This window comes from Rhineura floridana, chromosome 6 (genome assembly GCF_030035675.1).
Source record: "Rhineura floridana isolate rRhiFlo1 chromosome 6, rRhiFlo1.hap2, whole genome shotgun sequence".
NCBI lineage: Eukaryota > Metazoa > Chordata > Lepidosauria > Squamata > Rhineuridae > Rhineura > Rhineura floridana.
Window position 1 is genome coordinate 60,099,987 of NC_084485.1, and position 25,930 is coordinate 60,125,916.

Below are 25,930 nucleotides of genomic sequence, written 5' to 3' on the forward strand. Positions count from 1 at the left end.
AATTAATTCAGGAATCAAGAAGTAAGGAAATCACAACTTTTTTGCCATGTAAACAGTAAAAACATTGTACCATCTTCAGTACTGTATCAACCTACAACTTAGATTGCAGTCCTGTGCACACTTTCCTGGAAATAAGTGCCATTGATACAGTGGGATTTATTTCTGAATCAACAAATTCATCTAGAATTGCTATGTTAGACTCCATGGATTCACAATTTGCCTTGGACTGTCAGCCCCAAACCTCTTTCTATGCAGATTTTGTTTGTGTCTCAAATTATGTTATGTTAAACTTTAGTGAGATCTATCATCTCACTTGTTCATTTTAAAAAAAAACTAAATATATCTTTATATATAACACTCATATAAACACTCTCAGGATGATTGATGGTAAAAACAAGTACAGTAGTAAAACCACGACAAAAAAATTAAAATTAAAATACCAGATGTGTGGGGAGGTGCTGTAGCTCAGTGGTAGAGCATCTGCTTTGTATGCAGAAGGTCCCAGATACAATCCTTGGTATCTCCAGGTAGGGCTGGAAAAGACCCTTGTCTGAAACCCTGGAGAGCCACTGCCAGTCAGTGTAGACAATGCTGAGCGAGATGGACCAATGGTCTGACTCAGTATAAGGCAGCTTCCTATGTTTCTATAAGTACAACCATCAATGTGGAAATTAAAACCCTTGCAGCAGATCAAAACCAATTTCAGTTAATATTTGTTAAAGGCTGGGTAAAGGTCTTTGGTGCTGAAAGGAAATAAGAGTAGGTGCTATGTGAGCCTTCCTAAGGGAAGCTAGCTGTCAATAAATGTGCAGCTCCCCATTTATGAAAATATATATATAGCACAGACCATTTGTTTTAGTAGATATTGTTTTAATGCATGCCCACATTTACACAGTACTTTCACATCCTTGGCCTACAATCCTACAGGAGAGAAACTGTGGAACAAGTATCTCACTGTCATAGAAGAGCCCAGTTCCCTTTGCATAATCACATCAGTTTAACTGAAAAATTATTTAGGGACTGATTTGCAAGTTCATACCAACCAGCTCATTATTCAAAGCAATATTCACCCAGCAGGTCCCACTGAGCTATGAGTGGCTCTTCTTTCTAGAAAAACACAACATGGCAGGTGAAAGAAAGGCTGAGGTCCATTCACACATGTTGAACTGCTTTGAAAAGTGGACTGTAGAGGTGGAGCTTAGAAATGTCTTGCAAGAGCATCTAGCAAACAAAGAAAGGGAGAAGTGCTAGCATTGTAAAACTTTGGGGTGTTCTCATTCTAAGTGTGAAGTGAGCTTCCATTTGGCAGCATAAATAGATGCTACGAGGGACAGGAGCAGCCCTGTATCCAGGGTTAGACAAATGGGTACACTGCCCCCCCCGAGCTGTGCTTCTCTCCTCCCCCAGGTTTTTTTTAGTAAATTGTCTTTTTAATTTGTGACACGACAGAGAATGACAACCCTCCATTTAAAGAATGACAGCTTGTTTTAAGAACAGGAGCATACTAAGAATAGGACCCTCTGAAATATTCAGTGAATAAGGCAGGGCAGGTGCACAACAAAAGCTGCTTCTGGAAGAGCCCCCAAAACTCTGCTTACTGAAGACGTTCTCTGACTGAGGGTGGATTTTTGCATAATCACAGTCACCCTGTAATTACTTAAGTGATCTAGTGTGTATAGTAACATGACTCCTGAAGAGTTAAATATTAAAACTTTGGATTATGGGTTAGAGTTAGACGCTGCTCCTTGGACTTTTCTTTGCTCTGCTTTTCAGTTTCAGTTCTATTCTCTACTTAGCTAGCAATAAAGAAGCATGTTTGTTTGCCTGCTATAAGAAGAGTTTCTTTATTCTGCTATTATTATTGTGAGTACAGCAGGACTGGATGCTTATTGCTAAAGGATGAAATAAAGAGGTAACTTAAAGTGATATGGGGGAACTACCCTAAGTTACCATTTACTCTTTCAAAGCACTCACTATAGTCACAACCATAGTGGCTGTTTTTCTTCTTTTTCTTGAGTTCTTGATAGCAAAGGATGGAAACAGCCCTAGAGGAATAGAAACACTGCTGTGCACATTGCAGTTAGCTGGCTGGCTAGGCTGCAACTCAGGGCTAATTTCTGTTTTTCCCCAATGTGAGCAGCTCACCATGAGATCTTTTCAGAGTTTCTGGACAGACAAATCGACCCAGCAATCAGTAAAAAATTCCAGTTGCTTTCCACAATTAGTTTCTAATCAGTTAGTCCTTTATATTTCAACCATATAAAAGGTTTTCCCTTGATTGCCCAACAGAAAGGAAAATCTAAATGTCAGGAACTAGACTATAAGGTGAGACCTTATAGGAGGAGTACCTTTCGGTATCCTCATGCTCACTGTATCATTAACATCATTTTTTCTTATGAAACAAAAAAAGTGCCAGCCATTTAATTCCTGGTCTTAATACTACGTTTTCTGTTAGCTTGACCTTTACATAGCACATTATGTAAGTTAGCACACTCTTTGCATAGAGGAGTGAGGGGAATGCCTGGCCTTGACATTCTCTCTACCAGTGAGTTGGGGGGGGGAATTGGCTGGTGCTATGTGCCTCCCCCAAAAACTGTCCCACCTAGAAACATTGCTGCTCCACCTAACAAGTAAGGCTGACTACAGGGCTGGACAGGGGATCTTCCCAAATTGCCACCAAACTGAGTTTTTGTTTGTTTTGATTCTAGCAAAAGGCAAAGTAGGGATCTGACCTCACCAACAGGACAAATCACAGTTGTGTGTCTTCATACTTGTATTGATTTATTATGCTAGGGGAGAACTGAATGGTCCCTTTCATTTTCTAGATCTTTTCTTCTTTCTTCTTCTTCTGCAAAGTCCCTCACATTATGCTATGAGCCCATCTGGCATTTCTCAGTCCCTTTTGCATTGATCTATCTGGCTCTACATCTGGGAACAAAGAACAGCTTTTGCCCAACAATTTGTCTTCTTTTTTCTCTAGTCACAGTTGTAAAAGCTTAAATAATTTGTTTCCTGGAGAGAAACAGGGCCAAAGTTTGACAACCTGCCTACCTATTTATTTATTTATTGCATTTGTATACCGCCCACAGCCGAAGCTCTCTGGGCAGTTTACAACAATTAAAAACATTAAAAACAAAGATACAAATTTAAAAACACATTTTTAAAAAGCAATTTAAAAACACATGCTAAAATGTCTGGGAGAAGAGGAAAGTCTTGACCTGGCATCGAAAAAATAACAGTGTTTGCGCCAGGCACACCTCATCAACAAGATCATACCATAATTTGGGGGCCACCATTGAGAAGGCCCTCTCCCTTGTTGCCAGACTCCCAGCTTCCCTCGGAGTAGGCACCCGGAGGAGGGCCTTGGATGTTGAGCCGAGTGTGTGTCGGGAGAGGCGTTCCATCAGGTATTGTGGTCCTAAGCCATGTAAGGCTTTATAGGTTAAAACCAGCACCTTGAATCGAGCTCGGAAACATACAGGCAGCCAATGCAAGTGGGCCAGAATCAGTTTTATATGTTTGAACCGTCTTGTCCCTGTTACCAATCTGGCTGCTGCATTTTGCACAAGCTGCAGTTTCCAAACTGTCTTCAAAGGCAGCCCCACGTAGAGCACATTGCAGTAATCTAACTTGGACGTTACCAGATCATAGACAACTGAAGCCAGGTTATCCCTGTCCAGATAGGGGCGTAGCTGGGCCACCAACCAAAGTTGGTAAAAGCCACTTTGTGCCACCGAGGCTACCTGAGCCTCAAGTGACAGAGATGGTTCTAGGAGAACCCCCAAGCTATGACCCGCTCCTTCAGGGGGAGCGCAACCCCATCCAGGACAGGTTGGACATCCACCATCTGGTCAGAAGAACCACCCACTAGCAGCATCTCAGTCTTGTCTGCATTGAGCCTCAGTTTATTAGCCCTCATCCAGTCCATTGTCGCAGCCAGGCACTGGTTCAGCACATTGACAGCCTCACCTGAAGAAGATGAACAGGAGAAACAGAGCTGCATGTCATCAGCATACTGATAGCAATGTACTCCAAAGCTCTGGGTGACCGCACCCAAGGGTTTCATGTAGATGTTGAACAGCATGGGGGACAGAATTGACCTCTGTGGAACCCCATACTGGAGAATCCAGGGTGCCGAGCAATATTCCCCAAGGACCACCTTCTGGAACTGACCCGCCAAGTAGGAGCGGAACCACCACCATGCAGTCCCTCCCACTCCCAACTCAGCCAGTCTTCCCAGAAGGATATCATGGTCGATGGTATCGAAAGCCGCTGAGAGATCAAGGAGAATCAACAGAGTCACACTCCCCCTGTCTCTCTCCCAACAGAGGTCATCATACAGGGCGATCAAGGCTGTTTCCGTGCCAAAACCAGGCCTGAAACCCGACTGAAATGGATCCAGATAATCGATCTCATCCAAGAGCGTCTGGAGCTGGCCTGCCACCACTCATTCAAGCACCTTGCCCAGGAATGGAACATTTGCTACCGGCCTATAGTTATTAAGATTTTCTGGGTCCAGGGAGGATCTCTTCAGGAGTGGTCACACTACTGCCTCTTTCAGGTAGCCAGAGACCACCCCCTCTCCCAGAGAGGCATTAATCACTTCCCTGGCCCAGCCGGCTGTTCCATCCCTGCTAGCTTTTATTAGCCAAGAAGGGCAAAGATCCAGCACAGAAGTGGTTGCACGAACCAGTCCAAGCACCTTGTCAACGTCCTCAAGCTGCACCAACTGAAACTCATCCAAGAAATTGGGACAAGGCTGTGCTCTGGATACCCCGCTTGATTCACCTGCTATAACACTGGAGTCTAAGTCCTAGCGGATGCTAAAGATTTTATCCTGGAACTGCCTAGCAAATTCATTACAGCCGGCCTCAGATGGTTCTACCATGTCCTTGGGGCCAGCGTGTAATAGCCCCTGGACAATCTGAAGAGCGCTGATGGGCGGCAGATTGAAGATTTGATAGTGGCAGCAAAATATTTTTTTTTGCTGCCCTCACTGCCCCTAAATACAGCTTACCATAGGCACTTACCAGTGTGTAATTGCATCCACCAGGAGTTCGTCTCCAGCTGCACTCAAGCCATCTCCTATATTGTTTCATCACTCTCAGCTCTGGGTTATACCATGGAGCCATACGAGCTCTACAGAGGAGAGGGTGCTCAGTAGCAATCATGTCAACCGCCCGGGTCATTTCTGTATTCCACAGTTCAACCAGGTTTCGACAGGAGCGCAAAGCCCTATCAGCTGGAAAACTCCCCAGAGACCTTTGGAAACCATCCAGATCCATTAATCTCTGGGGGCGGACCAACTTAATAGGTCCCCCACCCTTGCAAAGGGGAGAGGCCGCTGTAAGCCTAAATTTCAGCAAGCAGTGATCTGTCCATGACAGAGGGACTGATGTAAGGTCCCCCACATTCAGATCACCATCTCCATGTCCAGTTGCGAAAACCAAGTCTAGAGTATGCCCTGCTACATGTGTTGGGCCAATAGCATATTGGGACAGTCCCATGGTTGTCATGGAAACCATGAAATCCTGAGCCACCCTAGATAAGGTGATCTTGGCATGGATGTTCACATCCCCCAGAACCAACAGTCTGGGGGATCTCAACAGTACACCTGAGACCACTTCCATCAGCTCAGCTAGGGAGTCTGTTGGGCAGAGGGGTGGAAGGTAGACAAACAGAATCCCCAGTCTGTCCCGCTGACCCAACACAAGGTGCAAACACTCCAGACCAGTAGTCACATGGACAGGGTGCATGTAGAGGAAGATGGAGCTCCTATAGACCACAGCAACCCCCCTCCCCAACCCTCAGGTCTACCCTGATGCTGAACCAGGTACCCTGGCAGACATAGCTGGGAGAGACTGACTCCTCCCTGCTCACCCATCCAGGTCTCAGTTATGCATGCCAGATCAGCTGCCTCATCCACAATTAAATCATGAATGAGGGAGATCTTAGTATGCATCAATCTGGCATTTAGGAGCAGCATCTGGAGGTCTGAGAGCTGGCTGATAGGGCAACCAACAAAGCTGCAGGTGTGGGGAGCACCGGAACAAGGCACAGTCGTTAACTGCCTGGGCCACGTTCCCCTTACCTGGCAAGTCCTCCTCAAAACACCACATATATCTCTACCCGTCACTACACTAATTGGGGGCCCTTCAAGTCTCCCCACTTGGCTCTGAGTCCTCTCTCCCAGGCACATGACTCAAGACCCACAAAAAGCCAGGCAATCTGCAAAGCAGGAGCCACCTTAGCCAGCCAGCTTATATATGCCCTCCAGGGAAGGGACAGATGGATGATATCAGCAACAGCTGGCTGAGTAACTGGGGGCCTGGTCCTGCAGAGCAGAAGTCCAACAGGGAGAGGGCAGTGGTGGTAGCTGAGCAGCAGCAAGCAAGCAAGCAAGCAGGCAGGCAGGCAGGCAGGCAGGCAGGCAGCAGCAGCAGCAAAAGGCCCTCCTTCTTCCCTGGGTCATGGTGGTCCCCTTCCTCCTGCAGGCACTGGGTCTCCACTGGGTCTACCTATGCTGTCTTTAATACAATAAAATGAGAAGAGCTGTGTTTTCAGTATAGCTCATTTCCCATGCTGAACTTTTGGGAAAAATCAACATGCAAAGGACAGAACAAGAGCTGCTGAATGCCTAATATGTCTGAAAATCAGAAAACTATGTTGTTCATAATGAGAGATAATCAAGGCAAAACACCTTAAAATTAAGGTAAAATAAGTGACATTCAAATAAATGCATTTTCTATTCAAATAAAACCAAGTAGTACTTTAAGGAGCACTGTAGGTCTTTGACTGGGAGGAAACTGGAAGTTCACAGGAGTTACTGCATTGGGATCTATGAACAGGAAGCCTACTTGGTGAGAGAAGTATGCTCTGAATTAGGGTGCATTTCATAACGATTCACTCCCTGGGGAAGATAGGATAGTTTGAGATCAAGATGGCATGAAGGCTATTTGATAACGGTTAGAGACAAATCTGGAGCACTGCAAAACTTAATGGGCAGCTAAGTAACTAGGCTCACTAGACTAGAGGGATTTCTACTGGTATGGAATGTCTGAGTGTATGGGCTGTGGGACAAAGACAATATTTTCTCATATATACAGTTGGTTTTCAGGAATAATGATAAACTATAGTGTAACTTGCACTCTCTCATTTAAATACTGTAAATCACCAGCAGGTATATAAGAATATTTTTAAAAATAGGCAGTTCTTATGCAGAAGCAATTTATTAAAACACGTAGTAGTTTGAAGAGTGCCATGCTCTGGTTTCAGCTCATTGGCATGTGTTCAGATCAAAGTGCCACCTGTAAATTTAATTCACCAGATGGGGGAGCCATTGGATGCACAACTTTTTAAAGAGTTGTCATCACAAAAAACATTGCTTAATATGGTCAACAGCATAATATGTATCTTATAACTTTAAAGATAAGATTTTTAAATGAAATAATTTCTTTTTTCTGGAGGGGGGAGACTGTGAGTCTTTAAATTTGAGGGTATTAGGAGAAGCAATATAAAAGTACATTTACATAGACCTTTAATTCTGGATCTAATGTACCTATGCTGTGCTGCTAAAACTAAAAAGAATTTTGAAGAAAAAAAATTCCAAGCAGTTTTCTTAACACAAATGACTTGCAAGAGTTCAATTTTATATTCCCCTGATACATTTCTTTATAACTTTTTCAAATATGGATTTAGATAGTTTAGTGGGTTTTTTTTGTTGGTTTGCTTTTTTTTAAGTGCAAAACACTGTGATATTTAACATAATAGCTTGCATCCAGCAGTGCTGCTCAGCTGACAACAAGGCTTCCATCAGTGAAATGGTGAGGGAACAGTTTCCTTCCTGCAGCCCTCACCTGCCCCTCCAACTCCAAATTTGCTCTGGCGGGTGCCCCCTAGAGCAGATTGGAGGACTGGAGGAGAAAAGAGGGAGAATCGCCAAACATTTATTCCTTCCCTACTCTGCTGATGAAAGCCTTACAGTCAGCTAATTGACACTATGGCTTTACAATGTTTATCAGCAACACATAAACATTAGCTATTTCAAAAACGAATTCTGAAAACTTCAAAATTTCCCATTTGATTTTTTTTTTGCCAAATATGAAATTTGGGAAAAGCTTATTTCTAAGTGTCCTAAGTTCTAAGTGCTTTAAATTCTAAGTGCTGTTTCTCTGTGTAAGCCAATTACATCATGCAGCTTGCACTGGTTGTCCACCTGTCTACAGGACAGATGTGAGAAATGATGGGTTCGGCATAGGCTGCATATGCTGCAAAATTCACATAAGGGAGAGGTGACGCCCTTGTATAAAACTCAGTGCATAACTTTTTCGTATGGACTTCACACCTTATTTTGCCCTAAAACCACCTTCCCCAACCTGGTGTCCTCTAGATGTTGCTGGACTACAATTCCCATCATCAATAATTCCTGATTATTGGCTATGCTGGCTGGGGCTGATGGGAGTTCAAAACATATAGCAGGCACCAGCTTGGGGAAGGCTGCTCTAAAGCATCACCTATAGAAGCTGCCACATGGATTAAGCTCAAGAGCATCCTATACACAACTCATTTTTTCCAAGCCATCTAACTAGTCAGTATTAATGCTAATTGCCCTGATCCAGAGCATAAGCACACACATGACTGCAGCCTGGAATACTAAAATGCAGTCATGGGTTTCAGAATTGTATGTAACAGCATGCTAGATCCCTGTTGTATTAGCTAAAGGAGAAACAGCCCGAGCTAAAAGAGGGTGTGGCTGCAGCGCCACAGACCTATGTAAGATAACATGAGAGATGTAGAAACAAGCAAAAGCATCATAAGACCACAGTTAATTGTTTAGGTTTTCCACATTATATTCTCTCCTAATGATATAATCCAGGAGATTTGGAGCCCAGTCTCGGATCAATAGAGGGATTTTTGTAGAGAAATATTCATAATAAACCTCCCTTTGGCGCAGGGCTCCTCCTTTAATGATTTCTAACGCACATTCCTCCTTTGGTGCTGCCGAAGACTTTAACACTCCAGAAACTGCTTTCATGGCATTTTCTAAGGGAAGAAAAGGAACTCAAGTTAGTAGGTAGGTACTCACTCTTCAAGAACTCAGTCAATAAGTGCCTTCTTGTACTGAGTTCCTTAACTGAGAAGAGTTCCTTGTACAACAAGGCAATCATGTACATGTCTGCTCAGAGGTAAACCCCATTGGGTTTAATGGGACTCAGATAAATGAGTTTAGTATAGGATTGCAGCCTTAGTGAAATTCAAAACTATGCCTGGTTTGTTTCTACTAAATAGTGCATCACTGAATTCCCCCTCCCTCTCTCCCTCTCCCCCTCTCCCTTCCCCCTCTCCCTTCCCCCTCTCCCCCCTCCCCGTCCCCCCTCCCCGTCCCCCCTCCCCCTCTCTCTCCTTGTATGAAACAAAGAAGTGATGAAATAACTGTAGAAATCTATTTGAGAATCAGATGACTAATTCCAGTGGCAGTTTGCACATTAAGTGTGTATTGTGTAAAGACTTGCCCTAATATTTGGTACTGCCTTCACAGGGTGAAACATCTCTAGTTGTGGTAGTTGCCATCTGATAATGATTTCACCCAAGTAGTTTGCTGCAATTTGTGCATTAAATAAGTGATTTTGCAGAAATCACTCTTTCAGAGTTCTCAGGAGTTTGAAGTAAAGTGCATTTAGCCCATTTCAAATTATCTTACAACTTGTGTATTTGTGTCTCTGTATATATGTGTGTGTGTGTATATATATAAATGGGTAGTTACAGAAGCACACATGGTTGGGAGGGAAGGAAAGCCTACAGTTGAATCTCTAGATCTGGAAATGTACCCTTAAAAATTGCCCTTTCTAAAGAATGTATGCTATATAGACAGTAAAGGCTGGTGCATTAGGGCTAATGGGGCACTGTCCTACCAACCTCCATGTGCCATCGGACAATCTCTATTTGCCTTCAATTTTCCTTACAACCAGCCCAGGGGGCAGCACTGCCTATCAGCCCTCTCCTCCATAGTCTCAGCGTTGTACCTGTAGAACTCAGCAGGGAGGAGGATGAGGACAAAACTAGAATTAGCTGAATTTGTTGGCTCTGGTATCATTGGCTCTGGCTCTGCCTACTGTTAGCTTCCCTGCTTTCTGCCCTACCAGTCCCCATGAGCATCAGCCACCACTGTGAGTAGAAAAGAACTGGGAATTCTCTGAAGATGATATTTTACATTCTATGTATGGATATGTATGTTTTTGAGTTAGAAAGAACTCTTTATAATTATAGCAAAGGCTTGCATATTCTTTTCAGAAGCAATTTGCATGTTTTACTATTGGCTTCAACAGTTAACTGTCCAAATGTAATATATGGGCCAACCTTACTTGAGAAAAGTGTTAAGTTAAGCATTGCTTTTTGGCTACAGTTTCATGGCAATATAGTGAACACTGGTTTAGGGTAGAAAAAATTATTAGCAAAGTTGTTGAAGTTGAGGTCTGAAGGATTTTGAGCATAACATGCGCCTGTCAAGAAAGACCAGGTCCTTACAGTCAGGTTTCAAAATTTCAGATTGTACCTGTGTCGATGAGTCCAAGGATGCAGAGTGTGATGGAAATGTTGGTGTTCTGCATGACAAATTCCTGCCTCAAAGAGCTAAAAAATCCATCTAGGGCAAATTTTGTTGCAGAATAGGGAACAACGAACGGGAACCCAACTTTGCCTAGAAATATAACAATAATACAGACATAGGTAAATTCTGTTACAATCCTGGAGGTGGCAAAGCAAAACTATCATTGCCTGAATCTCTATGAGAGATTTTTTTCCCTTTCCTGCTTCCATTTATTTATGTGTTAATTAGTTTATAAAATGTTTTCAAGTTATATGAGCACTCAAAACATGAACTTATGGTGTAAATGGAGCTGTAAGAATGTGTCATGTATCTTTCAAAGTGCTCAAGATGAGCTGATTTCTCTCTATCTGTATATAGGGTAGTTTGGTATATTAGCAATTACAGGGAACTCTGTACACAGCAAAATTTTAAAACAGAACAAAAACATACTGATAGAAACACTATAAATAATTATATACAACCACACTTTTAAAAAGCTGCTGGACTGTAACCAAGAGATCCTGCCAGCCCCTTAGAGCTAGGTGGGGAACCTGTAGCTCTCCAGAGGTTGCTGGCCTACAGCTCCCATCATGATCCCTGTCCAGTGGCCATATTGTCTGGGGGCTGAAGGGAATTGTAGCTCAGTAACATGTAGAGGTCCACAGATTTCCCATCCCTGGGCTAGGGTAAAACTCCTACAAGGGTTATTATGAATGTGAGTCCACTAACATTCCATATTCAATTGAGGGACCAACAGCAAAACTTCCTGTGCTGTGGCAGGACACACTCTTCATTAGTCCATAGCCTTCTGCATACCAGCATGTCACAAGCAGATAGACAGGAGAAGGGACTGCAGTACATCATTTCAGAACTGCCAAAGGACAAGGAATTATTAGGTAGATCCATCCAAATAACTCACTCAAAATATGTATTCCATAGTACAAAGGAAAATCATGACCAGAGTGGAAAACGTTGTACTCTTGTTGTTCCTAAACAGGGTGAGCACATCAGATATGGTTTCTATTAATGAGAAACATCTAAGATAAGAAAATATATTAAAGCTGTGAGTTGATCACCGCATGTGATGATTCTGTACAGTTTTTGGAGATGGCCCAGCATACATACAACTGAAAGCTGATTGAGTGTGCAATCATACATAATTATGATCATCATCTCATGTGGCTATCACAGTTTCTGTGTCATAAAATCAGAAATGTTTGAAGTAGCCCTAATACTCTGAGGGCCACTGAGAGCTACTTCACACACTTGCTATTCATGCTCACCTGCCAAGGATGAAACCACTATGATGCTTCCTCCGCTATTCTTGAGCATGGGAAGAGCTGTAACTGTCATAGTCACATAGCTTAGAAAATTGATGTCCAGGAGCTTTTGCACATGCCCGACATCTCGGTTGAAATAGTTGAAGTAGGAAACGCCAACATGATTCAAAATAAGCATATCTAAGCTTCCTAAGAACAGAAGAGAAAAAAAGATGGGTAGAGGATAGCATGGATTATCGGCTTATGAATTTTCCTTGCAATGCTGTTTAATTTCTAAAGTAAGAGATACCTGAACTACAGCATGCCTGGCTGTACTACCTGCATAACGTGAGCAGGCCCTGACTTTGCGAGACCTTGGCAGACTTCTAGGCTGCATTCAGACAGCAGTTTTATTCTGTTTTCCCAACATTTCCTACCCAGATAATTTCCACATTTTATTTGATCTTTCACACAATGTAAAAGCCACTTCTGGAAATCTAGCAGAATATAGTGAAAGTTTAGTGCTCATTTCCATGTTAATTGCTTCCAGAAAAAAAGATTATTTTGCAACCCCATTAATCCAGAAAATTTCAGGAGTAAAGTGACCAATTTTGGGCAGTATTTGTGGCATACAATTCTTTCCCACCATTTTAGTTGGTGAATTACAGAGGAACAGAAGTGTGAATGTGTGGAAAAGGTGGGGTAGGTAGCAACATGTCCAATGACATTCATTGTTATGTCACACAGTGCCCAGTGGTATGAATGAAATTTAGTGCGGTATGACAGAAGCACTGCCATTATAATCAGTAAAACAAACCCAGTAAACCACATGTGTGAATGCAGTCCTAGTTTGGTGTCTTGAGAGAATGCCCTGGTTAATCCCTTATAGCATGCCACAAAGTCTGTACCCAAACACATGGCCTGTCAATCAGTGCCTCTCCATCTGGTGATCCTATACCCTTGAGGATAATAATTATTTACAACATACTTCCTGAAGCCCCATCACTGGGGAAAATGGAACATAACCTGGATCTGCTGCCTTGAGCCAGAAGGGGGCATACACCTTCCATTCAGCCCAAGCAAGGTGATCTATGTAGTTGTCCCGTCCTCTGCTTGGAAAGGGCACAAGAAATAGCCACCACCGCTGCCCTAGTTTGTGCTCAGGAAAACAATGACACCTGCTGGGTTCCTTTGCCCACCTACCTCCATAGAAGTGGCTCACTGAGGACCCAGCAGTGGCGCTGCCATTTTTTTTTTTTTGCATTTCTTCCTAGAGTTTTTTGACTCAGATTGCATTTGCAGCAGGTTTGTTATCTCAAAAAAACAGTGTTAGAATGGCAACCTCGAAACAATAATCTCTAGCTCTGATATGCAGGAGTGGTAAGAGGGAGAGGATTATCTATGAGGCCATCTATATCCCAATGAATTATGAAGCTCCTTACAGGTCTGTGCCTGATCCAGGACATGTAAGCCTGCTAAAACTGCACACTGAAGCAAAACTCAACAGGTAGATTTGGAGCACTTCCAAGTGTGTGCTTCTAGTTCTAGCTAGGGAGGTCCATGGTTCAGTTCCCAGTGTGTCAGCCAAGACAGGAGCCATTACGTCACAAAAGCTTTTGCAGAATTGTTGGTGACTGTAAGCGACTGGGTTCGTATGGTGCCACAAGGCCCCAAATTCCCTGATTTAGGCAAAACTGTGGTCCATGACTGGAAATCAAAAGCAGAGCTTGGTGAAGCTTTAGAAGTGCTTAATAGCACAGCAGAACTCCAACTAGCCTTATTTACCATATTAATGAGTGATGTTTCCACTACTATGATGGTGGGCATTTTGGAATTAAACAACTCATTACATTTCTTAGTTCGGACTTCCCAAAAGCTTTTCATAAAGTCCTTCACCAAAGCTGCAAAGTAATAGGAAATGTCCTCTTATGGATTGTTAATTGGCTAAACAATAGGCCTAAAAATGGTCAGTTTTCACAATGAGTAAGCAGTGTGAGATTTCGCAGAGGAACTGTGTTGGAACATACTATTTAATGTGTTCATAAATGATTTGACTCAGGGTGAGCAGTGAGATGGGTGGCCAAGTTTGTGGATGACACCAAATTATTGAGGATAGTGAAAACCCAAGAAGACTCATCTAGAAGGATCTCTTCAAACTGGGTGAATGAGCACCAAACTGGCCAACAAGATCCAGGTTGCTTCCAAACTAGCCTTTTTCCTGGAATTGCCATCATTTATTCACCCACTTATTACAGAGAATACAGATGAACACTGCATTCCAGTGTTTTCTCAGTTATCCTCTTGTGCTTTTACAGCAAATGTTTCTTTTGACATATAACACATGGTGCTTCCAGACAGGGGCTTAATTGTCTAAATGGGCCATTTAGATGTCATTGGTAACAGGTTTTTCTCTCTGCAAGGATACATCTGGATTAAATGGGGGGAAGATATGGGCTGGCACTGATGCCACTGTGGATGCTGTGAAAAATGTGCATACATGAGGAATACCCATCCCACAATAAACACCCATCTAGTTATAGTGCCAGCCTGTTCAGTGTGGACAGGCAAAATGTGATTGATTTGCACGGCAGCAGAAGTGATCTACGATACAAGGCACAAGGTGACATGGTTGAGTTTCCTTCATTGCTTCCACTCCCACGATTAAATAATAGAATAACTAGAATAATAGAATAGCAGAGCTGGAAGGGGCCTATAAGGCCATTGAGTCCAACCCCCTGCTCAATGCAGGAATCCAAATTAAAGCATACCTGACAAGTGGCTGTTCAGCTGCCTCTTAAATGCCTCCAGTGTTGGAGAGCCCAGGGTGGCAAACAAAAACACTAAAAACACTCTAAAACATCTTAAAAACAAAAGACTTTAACACATGTTAAAACAAAACATCTTTTTAAAAAAAGCTTTAAAAACATCTAAAAAAGTAATTCCAACACAAATACAGACTGGGATAGGGTCTCTACGTAAAAGGCTTGTTGAAAGAGGAAGGTCTTCAGTAGGCACCAAAAAGATAACAGAGATGGTGCCTGTCTAATACTTAAGGAGAGGGAATTCCAAAGGGTAGGAGCCGCAACACTAAAGGTTCATTTCCTATGTTATACGGAACAGACCTCCTGATAAGATGGTATCTGCAGGAGGCCCTCACCTGCAGAGTGTAGTGATCGACTGACTATATAATATATAAGACAATATTTGAGGTATCCTGGTCCCTAGCTGCAGAGGGGTTTGTACACCAAAACCAGAACCTTGATCCCTGGTAGCTAATGGGCAGCCACTGAAATCCTTTCAGCAGTGGGGTAACATTATGGCAATACCTTGCCCCAGTGATCAGTCGCACCTCTGTATTTTGCACCAGTTACAGCTTCCGGACCAACCTCAAAGGCACCCCCACATAGCACACATTGCAGTAATCCAACCTGGTGGTTACCAGTGCATGGACAACAGTGGTCAGGCTATTCTGGTCCACAAATGGCCACGGCTGTCTTATGAGCCAAAGATGGTAAAAGACATTCCTAGCCATTGAGGTCACCTGGGTCTCTAGTGACAAAAATGGCCCCCAGACTATCAACCTGCTCTTTCAGAAGGAGTATGACCCCATCCAAAGCAGGCAACTGACCAATTATCCAAACTCAGGAACCACCAACCCACAGACTCAGTTTATTGGCCCTCATCTTGGGGTCATGGCGGATAAGTCAATAAAAATATAAACTCAGTGGGTGGCATCTAACTAAATTATACTTAGAGAAGAGCCACTGAAATCATTGGACTTAAGTTAGTCATCACTAACATAAGTAGATTTCAGTGGGTCTTCTTTGAGAATAACTTAGTCATACACTGCCCAGTGTGTGGCAGCTGTGAAAACCTGCCAGTATCATAACACCTTCCCATAAATTTATACTGTGATCTCATTTAGCATTGAGCAACCAGTTCTGGTACAGTAGGGCCCCGCTTTTTGGCGGCCCACTTTTTGGCAGCCCACTAATATGGCGGCTTTCAATTAGAGTAAGACTCCACTCATACAGCACTTGTTCTGCTTTTACAGCTTTATTTGGGTGTTGGGCACCATTCTATTGAATGAGTTCCGCTTTTCGGTCGGTTTCGCTTTCAGGTGGGGGTCTGGAACGTAACCCGCCATATGAGTGGGGCCCTACTGTATTATCCCCTTTCAAAACAGGATATTGTAGTGCTGTAAAAGTTACAGAAAAGGGCAACCAGAATGATCAATGGGGGTTGGCGCCGCTTCTAAATAAGACAAAGGTTTAAAGTGATTAGGACTTTTTTAATTTATGAAAAACCTGACTAAGGAAAGACATGATTGAAGTTTACCAAATGATGAACAGTGTGCAGAAAAGTGAAGAGAGAGAACTTTCTCTGCTTCATCCATAATACTAGAACTCGGGGCCATCCAATGGAAATACTTCATACAAACTATGATAAATTTTTGAAAGGCATTGGACAAATTTATGGGGGATTAGGCTATCAACCATCATGGCTAGATGGACCCTCCACGTTCAGAAGAAGTATATCCGTAAACACCAACTGCCAGAGATTATGAGGGGGACAGGGATGTTTTCATGTCCTGCTTACGGGCTTCCCATAGACATCTGGTTGGCCACTGTGGAAAAAAGGACATGACCTGATGAGCTTTTGGTCTGATCCAGCACATCTCTTCTAATGTCCTTACAAAATCAGCATACCCCATAAGTCCTCTGCTTTCTTCACCACAGACTGAGCGAATGTCATGTCTTCCATGTTACCATTTATGTAACTGGCAGATGCAGCACCCAGCTCCAAGCACCGAGCGACCACCTGAAACAAATAGAAAAGGAAATTCCTGGAGGTTCATTGCCCTTTCAGCCCCTTTTGCCTCCCAGCAAATTAAATTCCTACTCAGCGCTGCAAAGGAATAGCTGGGTAGTTCCATTTATAAAGGTAGTCTGAGCACCACCCTTTCAGAGTGGTTGCTTTATGGATCAGCATGATTAGTGGGGAATTTCCACTGGTAAAAGCAGCTTTGTCTAAATTTCCAGCTGGAAGAACATTGAGTTTCTCCATTTGTTAAAAAAGTCAAAATGAAACAATGTTTGTTTGGCTGAGGCATTAGAACTTTATCCCTTCCTGGTTTCTAGGTACTTTTACAAAACTATTGGTCACCATGGAAAACGTTACTGTAATGATGGCCATATTTTGCATTGAACAAGAGGTGCATTTTTAAAAACAACAAAACAAAACATAGGAGTCAACTGAATTTTCTACAGTCCAAGTAGAAAGAAAACCCTCTGCAGTATCCCAGTAAGACAAACCTAATTAAGTGTCACTGGCTATCTAGTACCTAGATGTTTTCATCTTTCTGTACAATATAAGAAATAATTAAAATATAAAGGCTACTAAAATCTAAGTACAGCTGATGCCTAAATATATTTGGGGCATAGTTTGTTTTTGTTTTTTGTTACAGTAGCTAAATCTTTAATATTATTTTATCCATTTTTTCCTGTAAACTAATTCAGTGAGAATCCTAAAATCAGACCCACTCCTACCAAAAATGACCACATCTTGCTATATTGAAACCCTATTGGATGCTTCTAGTTCATTGATCTTCATTATGAGCAATCTGGTTATCCAAGAGAAACTCTGGGGTCAGTATTTGATCATACTGGCCGATTAGAAAGATTTCAGTTTGTAATATTTCCATTCACTGTTGATAGGGGCTCTTTGGCAAGAAGTGAAACAACATCTAACATCTCTGCTCTGCTTGCCAGTCTGTTGCTTCCCTTTCCCTCAAGCCCTGGGGGAAGAGCTATGACTCAGTGGTAGCAGAGAACATGTGTTGCATGCAAAAGGTCCCAGTTTCTCCAAGTAGAGCTGAGAAAGATTCCTGTCTGAAACCCTAGAGCCCTGGACAGCTAGCTTAGACAATACTGAGCTAGGCGGACCTGTGGTCTGACTCAGTATAAGGCAGCTTCTTGTGTTCCCATGAGCAACTGCGGGGAAGCTTTGCACCCGTGCTGGAAAGAGATAAACCTGACACCAGGCACGCAGACGCATGCACACAAGCAAGCATGCTGGCTTCATGGGTGAAGCCAAACAGAGAAAGGGAACACACTGTCCCTGGCCAGCCCTTCTTCTCTGACTTCAAGGTGACAGAGAATGTCACATGAAGCACAATGGGCGTTTCAACCTTTGTTGTACCAAACAGTGACGGTCAATGAGACTGTGAGAGTAAGAGTGAGAGCAGCGCAGAGCAGGAGCCACCAGGAGTGACTGAGACAGCCAGAGCCCTAGCTCCAGGGGCTTCACAGGCAATGAGAGTTGGTTGGGGCCAATTGCGGTACTGCACAGTCAGGATGAGCACCCACAGAGTGCCTGTGCTGTGGTTTACAGTGATAGTGCAATGGCTGCTTAGCCATGCAGGGGCCACAGCTTACACCAGTGGAAGACCAGTAGGGGACAGCTGATGGAGGTGGCCATGCCACATGGCTCGCTCAGGCTGTGGGAACCCCTAGGGGCGTGGGCTGGGAATGGGATTCAATCTGTCTATTCCCCCGCCCTCCTCCAGGCTGGGCATCAGGTGGTGCTGCTGGCAAAGTTTTTTTTTCTGTGCAGCAACTCTTTGCCTGCCCCCATACCCTGTTATCCCAGTGTTAGAGCACAGGCTTTGCTGGCAAAAGTCCCCAGGGTTCATCCCCCACATCCTCAGAAGTTAACTTCCTCAGTAAATGGTAGTTCTAGTCCAATGAGGGGGGAGAAGGACTGCTACTTGTGCAGCATAAGGGTTCAGGTATTAATATTGATGGATGCTGTTAAACATAGTAGATCCCCAAGAAGATTAATGGCAAAGGCAAGCAGCCAACCAAGCAGGACAATAGGTATTCCCCTCCTCCTGCAGCATGCAACTTCACATTTTTCAGATTCTTCCCCATAGTGGTAGTGGTCTGGGTATGGGCCAAGGAGCTGGCCAACTACATGGCCATTTCTGGCATGACAATCGTGCAGCAGTCCATGTCATCAATCACCTCACTCAATAGCGTGATTTTCTGGGCCAGGAGGAAGGCATATGTTTCTTCGGTGGGGCCATGGTGGAATGGGAAGACAGAAGAGGAATGGTGGTGTGTCACAAGTTCACCAGGAGAGGTTCATCATCAACATCGGTACTGCTAATTCATCTGGGAGTTAACAACCTCAGGCTCCTGAAAAGCAAGACTTTGATCTTGCAAGCTATAGTGGATATGCTTTGTTGATGGTACCCAGAGGTTCAGCTGATATGAGATGGGCTTGGTGGAGCAAAGCTCATCCCAAATATTTGGATAAGGCCAAGAGAAAGGTGAACCGGGAGTTTTGCAATGCTGTGGCTCACGGTTTGGGATATTAAATTACCCACCTGGAGATCTGCTACAAGAGAGTGGATCTATACAGATCTTTCAGAGGAGGACAATGAGAACTTTCTGTGTGATCTTAAGCAAGGTCTGGAAGAGGGAATGGGGGATAAATTTGGTTTGGTTCACAATTTAATGTAAACCTATCTAATTCACACTTCGTAAAACATCATGCCAATTGAAGTATAGCTATCCTCATTGCCTCTCAGCCTCAGAGGGAGGCAATGATAAACCCCTTCTGAATACTGCTTATCATGAAAACCCTATTCATAGGGTCGCCATAAGTCGAGATCGACTTGAAGGCAATCCATGTGTATCCTTTAAAACATGCACTTCTCTGAATTTGGCAACACAGTTTGCCAATGAAAAAATGGGTACAAAAATGTCCACATTAGGGGAAAGCATGCAAAACAAATTGCATAAATAAGTGAAAATAATGCACAAAATGACTTTGTATTTTCAAGGTGAAATTTGTTACAAAAATGTATATATTAGGCCAAACTGCATACAAAAATGTGTATGTTAGGAGAAATGGGCATTAAAATGCTGAAATTTTTTTAATGAGGATTTACTTTAAAACTTTGCAAACTGATACAGAATTGTGGAGAATGGACCTTAATATTGGAAAAATGAGAAACAGAAAGAAATCAAACGTGACAGATTTGGGGTCCCTATCTGGAGAGATGCTTTGTTAGTTCAATGGAGGAAAGGGGTAAGCAGGGGCTTGCCCCATGGTGGGTCTGTGTGGGAAGTAAACCAGAATTGGAACCATTGGTGAATGCCCCGAGACACCTTCATTGTGACAGTGGGGCAGGGAAGATCCTGGGGCAGGGAAAGTCTCCCTTTTGAGGTCCATCTGAATCTCATGCTCAAAGTCTTGAAGCCTTAGGGGGAATAGTAGGTAAGACAGCCTATCTCATCCAAAAGGCAACTGGCCAGCACAAGCAGACATGGCTGCTACATGCACTCCAGGCAGGATTTGCTTGCTCACACAGTTCAGGATTCAAAGGCACTGGGTAGGCCATCCCTCCATCAGCCTTAGGGCCGCACAGCTTCTGGTCCCACTGCAGATTTGTTATACAAAATGTTTAAAATGTTGTAGTCCTTACGTAACCCAACACTTGTGCCATGCTTCTTCTTGCCTGGCTGAGTAGCAAGTAGGAATAAATGGAGTTGAGCTTCAGCAGCTCAAGCCGCTGCTTGAATTGCTACAAGAATCTGCCAACAGCAGTGCTTCTCACACTGTTGTTGCAAGTCCTAGTTGGGTTTTTTCTTCCATTGCAAAAGAGATTTCAATTTTCCTGTCTTTTCCCCAGGGCACATTCGGCTTATCTTGCTCTTGCGAGATGGCTGTGGGTGGTGTCTTGTGTTTTTCTTTCTGTTAAACATTTCTCCAGTGTTCTACCATCTTCCCTGCACTTCCTGAGCTTGAATTGAAACATGGGAAGCTAGGAAGGCTGGTGGCTGCCAAGCCACAGAGATTGGCGTGGTCACCGGTTTTGTTTTTTTAAAGGAAGTTCTTTTAAACTCATTTTGCACTGATTTCTTTAAAAGTAGAAAAAACACCAATCCTTTACTTTTGAAAGAATGCTGAAAGGTTGTCAGGTGCACAGTTGGCAGCCTCTCCACCTTTCCATGCTTACAGGTAAGTCTAGCAAAGGACGTCATGGGGTCTTCAGGAAGCACAGACACTCAGGAACAATGCAGAATAGTACCTACTACTGGAGAGGTGGTTTGTAGAAGGAAAGAAAGGATACTTTACAAGCATCCCTTAGCCACCTTAAAAGTAAAGTAAGCACAGCAAAATGCCTGCACTCCACCCATGTGAACGTCTCCAAAATTTTCACTCCCCTGTCTGAATTTTCAAATGCAATTATTTTTTCTTCTCATAAATTGGTGGAGAATGGTAAAAAAAAAATGCAGGAGAAATTTTCTGCATAGCATCAGCTTTCCCACTTACGGTCCTTCTGCTCCTCCCTAAGTCAATGGAAAGAACTGCTCAGCTTGTAAGGAAGAATGAGAAGAATTTGCAATCATAGAAACCAAAGAATGGGAGGTTAAACTTGCCCCTATCCCAGTTCCTCTTGTTCCAGGATCTATATTGGGCAAGGACAAATAAGCTCCCATCAATGGGTCTCCTACTTCTCCTTTTCCAGCTGCTGGTATCCTCTGAAACCTCTGCTTCTTCTCTACTAATTTATATTTTTGCCTGTTTCTTTCTGGATGCCCTCGCTTCCACCCCTCTGCCTTAAGGGGGCATATTTAAGAAAGCTGTCTAGATAGATATGGGATGAGAATAAACACGTTTGCCAAATGCTGGCAAGCTTAGTATAAAACTGATTTGAGATCACATTCAAAAATATTTGATGCACGTACAGTTTGGCACAAATATGCATAAAGGTAAAGGTGTCCCTGCACTTGTAGTGCAAGTCGTTTCCGACTCTTAGGGTGACGTCTTGCAACGTTTACTAGGCAGACCGTTTATATGGGGTGGGATTGCCAGTTCCTTCCCCGGCCTTTCTTTACCCCCCAGCATATGCCGGGTACTCATTTTACCGACCACGGATGGATGGAAGGCTGAGTGGACCTCGACCCCTTTTACCGGAGATTCGACTTCCTCCTTTCGTTGGAATCGAACTCCGGCCATGAGCAGAGCTTCGGCTGCATTACCGCCGCTTACCACATACACACAGAAGGACATCGGATGTACTGATTAAACAGGTGGTAACCATTTTCGAGGTATCCAGTGGGGGCTTGTATTTCTGAGTTTCTTTCATCTGAATCTGCTACTATGTTTTTATGAATTCTTTTGTATATCGCCTTCAGCACTTTTTTAGATGGATGGTTGAACTTTAAACAATTAATAAGAGTCAGTTTTCTATAAGATGGCCACTATGTTGGTGTCATCTTTGTGGTGTCAGCCTATCCCTTTCCTGCCAGGCACACTCCTGAGGCACCTACAGCCCCCCCTCATTTATATGAATGTTTAATTCATATTCCTGAAAAATGAGACAATATTCACATCCTGCTGGTGGTTTATTGTAAAATCTGACATTTCAAAAGAAAGAAATTTGGCTAAATTTGAGTATTTACCAATATATAACTCTTCTCCCCCCCTCGTTCATTCGTTCCTTCCTTCATTCCATATTTGGCAATATCATCATTAGCATGTGAATGCTTATCACAATGTACATAAATATGCATCCTGCATTCAAGGGGTTCACATATCACCTGTATGTACAGGTGCCTCTATAGGAGAGTGCCTGGTAAAGGGCATGCATAGACAAGTATTTGACATTTACTTTCTGGAGCTTGCCTTCTGTCCGCGCAGTGATCAATATGTGGGAACCCATGCGTGCCAGGTGGTATGCCATCTGCTCACCGATTCCAGCGCTTGCCCCAGTAACAATCACATGCTTCCCTTTCAGCATTCCTGGAGAGCAAGATACAGGGATAGCTGTTTGTAAAGATCCCAATAAATACATTGCCCATTCCTGAACCAGTCCCTACAGGGCAAGCAGCTCAAGAACAGAACCAGCCATTCCTGCCTGCATATCAACTGCCCAGTCCCAACAGTCCTCCAATCTAATCTGCATTTTCCTCTCAAGAAATCAGCAGTAATAAGGCTTGCTAGCGTTCCAACAGGACATAGAATGCCAAAAGAGACTTTTTTTTTACTCTAATTAAACATGAACATGCATTTCTTTTTAGCCACTTTGTACATTCAACTTTTTCAAAGCTTTTAAAGCAGCCATACAATTAAGCAACTTTCCCACCGGCTTTTAACAAAGCCAAATCCTTTTTTGAAATAGAAGAACATAAAAGCCTCTTGGAGAATCCAAATGGCAAGCCTCTTACCTCACCTGTTTTGGGGGGGGGGGGGAGATAGCTCTGCCTGCTGCATGATGGATTTCAAAGCCTTACCAAGCAAAGCCTTCTATTATCGGCAATGTAAGAAACACCCAGACATGTTTCATCTTAGGCTTGCACCAGTTCCTGTATAAAAACCATTCCAGAATTACTCCCTCCTCTCCCCCTCTCCCCCTTCTTTTATTTTATAGTGGTTTTCCTTTAAACGACTTACCCGGTTTAAAGTCTTCCTTTCCTGAATAAAAACAGAAGGCCAAGATCAATCCTGCGAAAGGAACCAGAATCTTTTGCAACAGACCCATCCCACTGTAGAGTCAGGAAATAATCAAGCATGAGAAGGGAAAAAGGAGGAGGGAAAAAAAGCCCTGCAGAGCTGTTCCAGACAGAAGAAGCAATGTCTATGTTGTAAAAACCTTCTAGCATAAAGGCAGCAACTTGCCCAAATGTCCAACCTTCAGATAATTTAGGGCACTTGGGGCAACAACTCCATCCCAAGCCTTTAATTAACCGTTTGTCAAGTTCTGATAAACTTCGGCCTATGTGACAAGCGTCACTTTGGATCCTGGCTGTCCCATTTCATATTTCCTTCCCCTACGTTTAAAATAGAGAAATTTGCACAACACCCTGAAAGAGGTGTGTCTTTGCTGAAAAGCGTCAAGTTTCACTTCAGAGAAGATCTCAGGCTGCCTACTCCAGGTGGGCTAATGTGTGGTTTTTTAAAAATAATTGTTTAGCATCTGCCAGCCACAGACTCCACACAGCACAATACTTGTGTACGAGAAGATTATGTCTGCTACCCCAAGGAACATCCAGTTAGACTGGAGTGCAGAGGCAGACGATGCTGTTATTATATCAGGAATTCAGGGCAAATAGATGGACATGGCTAATTAGCACATGTTGAAAGGCTGAGCCAACAAATGCGTGTTGCTGTGGGTTTTCAGATCCCTTTTGGAACTCTCAACACTCTTGTGGAGTTGTTATCCGTCTCTAAAGTGCTTTTATGCCCATAATTAGTATATTTCAAAACTTCATATGCCCTACTCAAGGCAGGATTATCCATGGTGCAATTGGAACAATTGCACCAGGGCCCTGCCTGCAAGAGGGCCTAGACTTTGACCATTCATTTTTTTTAAAAAGTAAGTAAATTAGCTTTACATTAAGGAAGTTAGGATACAAAGCATGCAGGCAAATGAGCCAGCCATGCTTTTCCTGCCTTTTCACTGTTTTTAGTCAATGAGTGATGTCAGAGGTACAATTGACAAGTCAGTTGTTTCATCACCAGGATACAGAAATCCCTGGGTCCTAAAGAGCAGCTCTTTACCCCCTTCCCTTTAGCTTCCGTTTCTGTTTTCTAGTCTCTCTCTGTAGATTGCCCAGGCCCAGCAGCAGCAGTCAGTCAGGTCAGAGAACACTATGTACATTTGTAAGTAATATAGTAAAGCCTGATCTATCCTAAATGTTTTGGTTCTCTCCTCTCCCCCCATCTAATAAATGAGGACAACATTTATCATTGTGTGAATGAAGTTCAAATGTTTGGTTAAATTTAACCTGAACAAGGTTAGACTTTGCATATTGAAATTTGTGCTTGACTTCTGCACAAAGTAACAGATAGAAGTGTGTGGAAAAGAGATGGCTGATTTTTAAAACATTTAAGGTTTTATTACTGATTATGATTTGTCTTGTTACGGATCTTCATAAGCCACGCTGGAAGACTTTTTTGGCCAAACAGTGGGGTAAAAATGCTTTGGTTTTTTTCTTTCAGTAGTATAGTATGCAAAATAAAAATATTGCTGCTTCAGACTATTTGAGTTTCCTTAGATCTTGAAGCAATGATGTGTCTTCACAGGTTAGTAAAAAAACCCTCAACAAATGAATAATTTAAAAAAAATGGTGGCAGTGAGGCAGGAGTCCTTCTGAATATAAGAGCAACTAGAGTGGATTAAGCCAAAGATCCACCTAGTCTAGCATCCTGCTTCCCACAATGGCAACCGGATGCAACAGGAAGCCTACTTCCTGCTTATTTATTTATATTTATTTATTATTTCAATTTATATACCGCCCTTAGCAGAATAGCTCTCAGGGCGGTGAACAAACAAGATAAAATACAATATATCATAGTAAAAAATCACAAAAACATGTACAAACAAACAACATAAAGCACAACAAAAACGAAATACAACACAAATTAAGAAGGATACATGTTAAAAGTAGAAAGATTAAGAAAATTAAAAGATTAAAATGCCTGGGAGCATAAAAAGGTCTTTACCTGGCACCGGAAAGATAGAAGTGTAGGCGCCAGGCGTACCTCTTCGGGGAGGCTGTTCCACAATTCAGGGGCCACCACAGAAAAGGCCCTAGATCTAGTAACCACCCTCCGGGCTTCCCGATGAGCTGGTACCCGGAGGAGGGCCTTAGATTCTGAACGAAGTGAACGGGTAGGTTCATAGCGAGAGAGGTGTTCCACAAGGTATTGAGGTCCCACGCCATGTAAGGCTTTATAGGTCAAAACCAGCACCTTGAATCTCGCCCGGAAGCAAATAGGGAGCCAGTGCAGACGCGCCAGAATAGGTGTTATATGTGAAGACCGACTGGTCCTCGTCAATAGTCTGGCAGCCGCGTTCTGCACCAGCTGAAGCTTCCGAACTGTCTTCAAGGGCAGCCCTACGTAGAGCGCATTACAGTAATCCAATCTTGAAGTTACCAGAGCATGAACAATGGAGGCGAGGTCGTTCCTGTCCAGATAGGGGCGTAGTTGGGCTACCAGACGAAGATGGTAAAATGCATTCCGTGCCACCGAGGCCACTTGGGCCTCGAGAGACAAGGAAGAATCG

General features: G+C 43.2%; 1 protein-coding gene across 1 annotated transcript; it reads right to left on the bottom strand.

Annotated features, from left to right (window-relative positions):
• Positions 1-7,210: 7,210 nt before the first annotated feature.
• HSD11B1 (hydroxysteroid 11-beta dehydrogenase 1) lies at positions 7,211-24,012 on the bottom strand. The gene is made up of 6 exons (XM_061632047.1): positions 23,314-24,012; positions 22,532-22,662; positions 16,554-16,665; positions 11,869-12,054; positions 10,553-10,696; positions 7,211-9,042 (listed from the first exon to the last, which is right to left on the bottom strand). Exons 1-6 carry the CDS (start codon positions 23,399-23,401, stop codon positions 8,825-8,827), a joined length of 879 nt encoding a protein of 292 aa, XP_061488031.1. The 5' UTR covers positions 23,402-24,012; the 3' UTR covers positions 7,211-8,824.
• Between the last annotated feature and the right edge of the window lie 1,918 nt (positions 24,013-25,930).

Excerpts from the sequence above, each read along its gene's own strand:
- HSD11B1 (XM_061632047.1), bottom strand. The coding sequence starts at position 23,401 with ATGGGTCTGTTGCAAAAGATTCTGGTTCCTTTCGCAGGATTGATCTTG. Across the intron at positions 16,666-22,531 it reads CAGAAGGCAAGCTCCAGAAA|GTGGTCGCTCGGTGCTTGGA; the intron begins GTAAATGTCAAA and ends TATTTGTTTCAG. Across the intron at positions 12,055-16,553 it reads GAAAGCAGAGGACTTATGGG|GAAGCTTAGATATGCTTATT; the intron begins GTATGCTGATTT and ends TTCTGTTCTTAG.